General features: G+C 46.7%; 1 protein-coding gene across 1 annotated transcript in view; it reads left to right on the top strand.

Annotated features, from left to right (window-relative positions):
- The first annotated feature begins 542 nt into the window (after nt 1-542).
- Nucleotides 543-8,788, top strand: part of rab12 (RAB12, member RAS oncogene family) — a 32,720-nt gene continuing 24,474 nt past the window's right edge. The window contains exon 1 of the mRNA XM_038808712.1: nt 543-903. Coding sequence (XP_038664640.1) covers nt 639-903 — 265 coding nt within the window. The 5' untranslated portion in view covers nt 543-638. The remainder of the gene's footprint in view (nt 904-8,788) is intronic.

The following is an 8,788-nucleotide window of genomic DNA, read 5'->3' as shown; positions in this document are numbered from 1 at the left end:
TGAGGTTATGCGGTTGTTTGAAGGCAAGTAGTGGGGGTGTGGGGATGACCTTGGCAAGATGTTCATCTTCATCGAAGATGTGTTGAAGACTGCAAAGAAGATGTTGTAGTTTCTCCGCTCCGGGGAAGTACTGGGCGACGAAGGGTACTCTGTTGGTTGTGTGCCTTGTTTGGAGGCACCAAGAGGGAGTCTGATCAACCCGCCTCTTAACGGCTGGTATTTAGGTCCAAGTCGTGGGTTTTAATATCTTTTGCCGAACAGAGTTTTGATACTATCCGTGACAGAGCTTCTGATACCCTTTGTAGTGGTGTTCTGATACTTTTGTGGTAACTTGGTATGGAGATGATGGTAATTTGAGAGTTTGTTCGTAACGCCGAAATCCCCCCAAATTTGAGGGGCAACACTGTGAAAATCGCGTGCAATCCGCGCCTGAATGCTACTCCCGCAAATGTCTGTTTTGGGCCCCCTGCCGGGTTGGAGCGGCGTTGCAGCTCTTTAATATGAAGGAGACTCTGACGATGACGTCAGGCGGCCCGCGCAGTGCCATGTGGGATACTGGAGGAGTCAGGTGGGATCCTCCAGGCGGCGGATTGTTGTTGGCGGAAGGCAAGAGGCGGCGGTAGCAGACAGCGAGGCCGATGGATCGGACAGCCGGATCCAAGAGGCGAGGGCCCGGAGGCGGCCTGAGCTCCAACTCGCGGTCGCTTTCGGCCAACAGCTTGACGGCCGGCGGGGCCTCCCCCAAGCCCAGCCCCGCTAGTTCTCGCCGCAGGCGGCAGCCGCCCCGGCCGGCCGACTACAAGCTGCAGGTCATCATCATCGGCAGCCGCGGAGTGGGCAAGACCAGCCTGATGGAGCGCTTCACGGACGACACCTTCAGCGAGGCCTGCAAGTCCACCGTGGGTAGGTGGAGGAGTGAGGAGGTGCCCAGGATTCCTTCCCACCGGCGCCCAGTGTTCACCCCCCCCCCCCCCCCCCCCCGGACTCTGGAGCACCAAATGTCCAAGTCTACCCCCTCCCCTTACCATCGGCACCATCTATCCCCCCCAAAAAACCCAGAGCATCCAATGTCCACAATCTATCCCCCCCAAAAAACCCAGAGCACCCAGTGTCCAGAATCTATCCCCCAAAAAAACCCAGAGCACCCAATGTCTAGAATCTACACCCCAGAGCACCCAGTGTCTAGAATCTACACCCCCCCCCCCTCCAAACAACCCAGAGCACCGTGTCCAGGATTTACCCCCCAAACAACCCAGAACACCCAGTGTCCAGAATCTACCCCCCCCCCCAAACACCCCAGACCACCCAGTGTCCAGAATTTACCCCCCCCCCCCCAAACACGCTAAAGCACCCAGTGTCCAAGATCTACCCCCCCCCCCCCCCCCCCCCCGGAGAATCTGGAGCAATCAATGTCCAAGTTCTACCCCCTACGCCCCCCACCCTCAACACACTGGAGCACCCAGTGTCCAGAATCTACCGCCCCCCAACACCCTAGAGCACCCAATGTCCAAGATTCAAGTGCACAGTGGTTAGCACAATTGCTTCACAGCTCCAGGGTCCCAGGTTCGATACCCCGCTGAGTCACTGTCTGTGCAGAGTCTGCACATTCTCCCCGTGTCTGTGTGGGTTCCCTCTGGGTGCTCTGGTTTCTTCCCACAGTCCAAAGATGTGCAGGTTAGGTGAATTGGCCATGATAAATTGCCCCTTAGTGTCCAAAAAGTCTAGGTGGTATACAGGGATAGGGGGAGGCTTGGGCTTAAGTTGTGTGCTCTTTCCCAGGGCCGGTGCAGACTCGATCGGCCAAATGGCCTGCTTCTGCACTGTAAATTCTATGATCTCTCCCCTCCCCCACACACAATATGGAGCACCCAGTGTCCAAGATCTCCTCTCCCACACCCCCTCCACCCCCCTCCGTGCCCTGAAGCACCCAGTGTCCAAGGTGTTCTCCCCCCCCCCCCCCCCCCCCCCAAACACCCTAGAGCAGTGCATCTCAAACTATCTGATGTGGCGGACCGGCAGTTTTTTTTTCAATGTGCCAGGGACCGGTGAGTGAAACAAGCCAATCCAGGATTACTGTCTCTTTCTTTTCTGGAAACACTCCAAGTACCGGCAGACGATGGCTCGCGTACCGGTCACTTTGAGAAGCACTGCCCTAGAGCACCCAGTGTCCAAGGTTTCCCCCCTCCCACCAAACAACCTGGAGCACCCAGTTGCCAAGATCTCTTCACTGCCTCCCCCGCGCCTCTGAAGACCCTGGAGCATTCAGTGTCCAAGATTCCCCCCCCCTTGCCCAGGTACCTGGTTTAGCTCACTTGGCTAGACAGCTGTAATGTGATGCAGAGCGAGACCTGCAGCCACGGGTTCAATTCCTGTATCAGCTGAGGTTATTCATGAAGGCCCTGATTCTCAACTTTGCCCTCGTCTGAGGTGAGCTGATTCTCAGGTTAAATCGCCACCACTCAGCTCTTTCCCCCCCCCCCCCCCCCCCCTCAAAGGGGAAAGCAGCCCTTGATCATCTGGAACTATGTTACTTTACCTTTTAGTAAGAAATCGTACAACACCAGGTTAAAGTCCAACAGATTTATTTGGAATCACAGTTTCGGAGAACAGCTCCTTCATCAGGTGAGTGCCTCCTGGTGAGGAGCTGTGCTCCGAAAGCTAGTGATTCCAAATAAACCTGTTGGAATTTAATCTGGTGTTGTAAGACATCTTACTGTGCCCACCCCAGTCCACATCATAGTTCTGTTTAGTGCCAGTGCTGTCGGGGAGTGGGGAAGGAGGTTTTAATGCCGAGTGGCATGTTCCCCTTGCTTCTCATCCAAGTTGATTTTAATCACTGTGCCATTGATAGCACCTACTCAGGCTCTAAACAGTAGATTTCCTGACTAAACATCTCTACCGTTCTTCATTCCAAACACTCCTTAAATCCTACCTCTTTGGCCAAGCGTTGGCTCTGATATCTCATGTAGCCAGGTGTCAAATTCCGTTTGGTGAAGCTTTTGTCAAGTGCTTTGGGATGTTTTACTTTGTTAAAAGTGTATATGAATGAAAACTGTTGCTGAACCTCTTTCCCGGCACTCACATGTAATAGGTATCTGACCACATTATTGTGAAGTTATAAATTTGTTTACATCTGAGTACTTTGGAGTGGTGATTTTGTTGCAATTAATTCATGCACTCTTGAGATTTGATTTATTATCACGTGTACCGAGGTATAGTGAGAAGTATTGTTCTGCGTACAGTCCAAGCAGATCGTTCCATAAAAGAAATATTTTGATAAATATTTTTGAGTCAAACGCTGAATTCTGAGATACAGAAGTTCTGTTACTTGTATATTCCCCACATATAAAGGATAGCCAGAGTTGATGCTAAATTGATTATGTTTGATTACTTGGTGAAAGTTCAACAGCAAAATACTGCAAATGTTGGAAATCTTAAAGAAAAAGCAGGAAATGCTAGAAATAGGCAATAGGTCTGACAGCATCTGTGACGAGAAGCAGAGTTAATGTTTCAGATGGACGACTCTTCATTAAATACTTCTGATTATCACGGTAACGTTGGTGAAAAGTTCAGTTGGAGTAATCAGATCAGTGACAAAAAAACGGGGAAGATGGATTAGACTTGGAAACAGTACTTCTCTCTGAACAGTTTAGACAAGTTAATGTAGATTGATTTTACTCATTTGGAACTTTGGGAATAGGGGGATGGCATGTTTGAAGAGAAGGTAGGAGCGAAAGGATGAGAATTAAAGGCTGTGTGGTTTTTATTTTGCAAGTCTGAAGTTCTCAGACTAGATATGTGTTGAAAATCTATTTGACTTAAATGAAGTTAGGCTGTCCGACTGCTTGTGGACCAAAGTTGTTTCTTACTTGCAATAGCTGAAGCTTCTAAAAAGTGCTTGTGGAATAGGGTCAGAAGCTGCAATGGGTATATGGAAGCAATGTGAACTGACTTGCACAGTACAATGTATTTCACCCTCTGAATGTCACAAGCTATGATGTGGCAGCTGTTTATTCAAGTAGTTCAAGCTACCAACGATTGATAGGTCCATCTGTGCATTGGGGTGAATTATCAGCTAAAGGTTCTTTTGTTGTGTAGTATTAGCGGCTCAGATTCAGGTTGCTTTGTCAGTCACCATCCAGGACCACCTGAACTTCAGCTTCCCAGATCATCCGATTTCCAGAGCTGTCTGAAATGTGACAAGCCAGCTAACCTGCTGCTCAGAACGTGGACTAAGGCCGTATACCTACTTCAAACTCTACCTCTGAAATAGCTGCAATGGTGCTCCACTGATTACTATTTCTGATTACGTATGGGCGGGGGTGGGGGGGGAGTTGGTTTCTTGCACAGGGCTTTGCGCAGAAGTGGAGCTCAGCAGTTACGTAACAATTTATCTCGAACAATGATGAGTCAGAGTACAGGAGGGCGATAGAGAACCTAGTGCCGTGTTGTAAAGACAACAATCCCTTCCTCAATGTCAGCATACTTAAAGAGCTGGTCATTAACTTCAGCAAGCAAAGTATCGTACATACCCCTGTCTGCATCAATGCTGTTGAGGTGGAGATGGTTGACAGCTTCAAATTCCTAGGTGTGCACATCACCAACAATCTGTCCTGGTCCACCCATGTTGACACTACAACCAAGAAAGCACAACAGGCCTATACTTTCTCAGGAAACTAAGGAAATTCTGCATGTCTGCGTTGACTCTTACCAATTTTTACAGATGCACCATAGAAAGCATCCTATCTGGCTGCATCACAGCTTGGTATGGCAATGCTCAGCCCAAGACCGTAAGGAACTGCAGAGGCTTGTGAACACAGCCCAGTCCATCAAGCGAACCCACTTCCCATCCAATGACTCTGTCTACACCTCCTGCTGCCTTGGGAAAGTGGGCAGCATAATCAAACCCCACCCAGGTTATTCAGTCTTCCAACTTCTTCCATCGGGCAAGAGATACAAAAGTCTGAGAACACACACTAATAGATTCAAAAACAGCTTCATCCCCATTGTTACCAGACTCCTGAATGATCCTCTTATGGACCGATCTGATCTCTTAACGCATCTCCTCTTCTGAGTAGTACTGTATGCTTCACCCGATGTCTATATCTATATATTTACATTGTGTATTTATGTATGTCCTATGTTTTTTTCATGTATGGAATGATTTGCCTGAACAATACAGTATGCAGAACAATATTTTTCACTGTATGTATGTATACATGACAAAATGATCCCAAATCAGCCCAACCATCTGCCATTATAGATGTTAGTCTGAAACCCAGTGAACCCAATTTGGGAAAGTGGCTGCTGATTGTTAGTGCAAATTTACATTTTGCTATTGGCTACTTTGATTGTTCAAAAATGAACTCTCCAACACTGGGTCGATGAATTCCAAGAGTCAATGAAGGCCCAATGGAAGCAGCCTCATGTCTATTGTAACATAATTGCATTAGAATGTTTTACAACTTCCACCTATAATATCTCAATGTGTACTGAAAACCTAAAGAGTAAAGTAAATACTTGGTTAATGCATTTGGACATTAGCCATTTGATTTGTCTGGGTGGGAATGGGATGGATAATGTGGAGGTGGATACAAAGGAGTGGAGTATAAAAGTAGAGAAGTAATTGTGTCGGGTGCTGGTTAGACCACATCTGGAGTATTGTGCCCAGTTTTGGTCCCCTTATTTGAGGAAGGATGTGGCAGTTCAGAGGAGTTGACCAGATTGATTCCGGGGATGAAAATGTTGAGGTTAAACAGTTTAGGCTTTTACTCACTGGAGTTTAGAAGGATGAGAGGGGATCTGATCGACGTGCAAAAAAAAAAAATACTAAAAAGGATTGATAAAGTAAACGTAAACCAAATGTTACCTCTTGTGGGGCAATCTAGAACGAGATTGAACGGTTATAGGTTGAGCGGCAGTAGATTTAGAACTGAGATGAGAATGAACTACTTCTCGCAAAGGGTGGTGAATATGTGGAATTCGCTGCCCCCTAGTGCGGTGGGATCTGAGTCATTAAATGCTTTCACGAAGGAGATAGATATATTTCTGATTTTAAAAAACGGATTCAAGGGATATGGGGAACGGGTAGGGAGGTGGATTTGAGATCAGGAAGAGATCAGTCATGATCTGATTGAATGGCGGAGCAGGCTCGAGGGGCTGAATTGCCAACTTCTGCTCCCAATTCCTATGTTCCCCAGTAAAAGATTGTAAAATAAAAACATATGAAATACTCAGCATCTTTCTCCAGAGTTAATGTTTCAGGGCAATGACCTTTCATCCAAGCTGTCAGAAGCTGGAAATGTGACCGGTTCTAAGCAGGTACTGAGGTAGAGAAGGAGGGTGGAGTGGTGTGTCGAGAACAAAAGGTTAGGTATCTTGGGGTGGAAGACAGAGGTGATTAAATGACAAAAAGGATGATACTATGAGCAAAAGAGAATTGTGATGGGACAAATAAAGAAGCAAAAGATGAGTCTACCCAAGCTGTAAATGGGCAGCAAAACCAGAACTAGCACCTGCTGTCTGACAAAATGGGAGCAGTAGTTACAGTCTGAAGTTGTTGAACTCTGTGTTGAGTAAACGTGGAAACCCAGCGGTCAGATTTGCGGTAACCTGTCAGTGAAATTGTGTATAATCAGGTGACTTGTCCACCTAGGTATTTCTGTTATGTGAGCACAGCAATACTAATGGAAGGGTTTGACGTAAAGATACGACAACAACTACAATATCCCAAGGTGCTTCACAGGACTATAATCAGACAAATACAGTGGCACAGCCAAATGAGTCATTGGTACATGTGACTAAAAGCTTGGCAAACAGGCGGGCTTGAAGGAGCAGAGGGAAGCGGAGAAAGTTTCCAAAGGAATTCCATAGCTTGGGTTGAATGGTGGGGTGAAGGAAATGTGATATATTAGAAGCTGGAGTTAGACGATCACAGAGTTCTTGGTGGGTAATAGGGCTGCCGGAAGTTGCAGATAGGTAGGGTGAGACCTTGGAAGGATTTCAACACAAAGCTGACAACTTTAAAATGTAGGTATTGGTGGACTCAGGGCCAGTACAGATCAGAAAACACAGGGTTGATGGATGAATCGGACCCGGTGCAAGTTAGGATAGATGCATCCAGCAGAGTTTTGTTGCAAGAGGGGAGACAAATGCACAACTTCAGTGGCACGGTAGCATACTGTTGCTTCGCAGTGCCAGGGTTCCAGGTTCAATTCCCGGCATGGGTCACTGTCTATGCGGAATCTGCATCTTCTTCCCGTGTCTGCGTGGGTTTCCTCCAGGTGCTCCGGTTTCTTCCCACAGGTCCCGAAAGACGTGCTGTTAAGGAATTTGGATACTCTGAATTCTCCCTCCCTGTACTCGAACAGGCGCCGGAATGTGGCGACTAGGGGCTTTTCACAGTAACCATTGCAGTGTTACTGTAAGCCTACTTGAGTCAATAAAGATTATTAAAATTGCAGACAGGAAGTACTTGCACCCCCCCACTGAATTGGCAGGCATATTCATACCAACTTGTTTTTGCCAGTTGCACATGTGAAAAAATGAAATGAAAATCGCTTATTGTCACAAGTAGGCTTCAAATGAAGTTACTGTGAAAATCATGTTGGATGATTTATATTGAGCTGAAGGGAATTAAGAGTCAAGCACATTACTGTGGATCTAGAGTCCCATATTGGCTGGATCAGATGAGGATGGCCGATTTTCTGAGCAGAAATTTGGACAACTGAAGCCTTACTGCCTCACTTTGTTCCTTGACTCTATCCAATGTTTCACTGCCTGGTCACCTCTTACTGAAATCCCTCTATTCTTCTTTCGTAATTCCCCCTCTATATATAAAATATACTATGTGTGTAAAATCATTCTCTCGGTCATTCTGTGCAAGGAACATTAACAAATATAAGCAAATTTAATTCCACTCCTTTTGCAACCAGCAGGTTTTAACAGCAGGATAAGGATTGGGAGGAACGGGGGTGGGGCTGGTTAATAAGCGAGAATCTGTTAATGGGGCAGAAAGAAGCCCTTTTTGATGAGTGTGTGATCAATACCAGATGTTTCAACCCATTGATTTATAAAAATAAATTCAGAGTGCCCAATTCATTTTTTCCGAGGCAATTTAGTGAGGCCAATCCAACTATCCTGCACATCTTTAGGTTGTGGGGGCGAAACCCACGCAAACACGGGGAGAATGTGCAAACTCCACATGGACAGTGACCCAGAGCCGGGATCGAACCTGGGACCGTGGCGCCGTGAGGCAGCTGTGCTAACCACTGTGCTGCCCCTGTTTCATCCCATTGATGACATTCTCCAAGGGGGCTCCAGGCATTTTATAATTGAGACCCACTTATTGGAGATTTTGTAGCCTGCAGTTGAGCCTATGCATACATTCAGGTGAATAACCCTAGAATGGGAGTAGCAGTGGTGAGTCTCTGTTTTAAGTGCCACCCTCCCCGGACCAAAGCCTGATCAGATCAGGCTGAAGTAGAGCAGACTATATCGAAGAGTGAGTACAGATTTGCAGTTGGAGAAATCAAATGAATGAAGGAAATTGTGACCGTTGACAGCCAAAAATAATAAGGAAACCGGTGCTGTGTGTGCTGAAGTGAGCACTGTGTACTGTAATACGAATTAAAGGAGCAAATTTGACATACTGAAATTAGTTGAATGTTGGTCGAGTTCCACAGAGCTTCAAGGAACTTAAACTTTCAAATCACCTTTTTGGATGTGAATGGGTTTGGAGGTGTAGGAGACGATCCTTTCCACAGTTCATTCTCCAAACTGATTGTCT

This window comes from Scyliorhinus canicula, chromosome 10 (assembly GCF_902713615.1).
Source record: "Scyliorhinus canicula chromosome 10, sScyCan1.1, whole genome shotgun sequence".
In the NCBI taxonomy this organism is placed as follows: Eukaryota; Metazoa; Chordata; class Chondrichthyes; order Carcharhiniformes; family Scyliorhinidae; genus Scyliorhinus; species Scyliorhinus canicula.
Note: the sequence above shows the minus strand (reverse complement) of the source record. Positions and strands in the feature narration are given on the sequence as shown.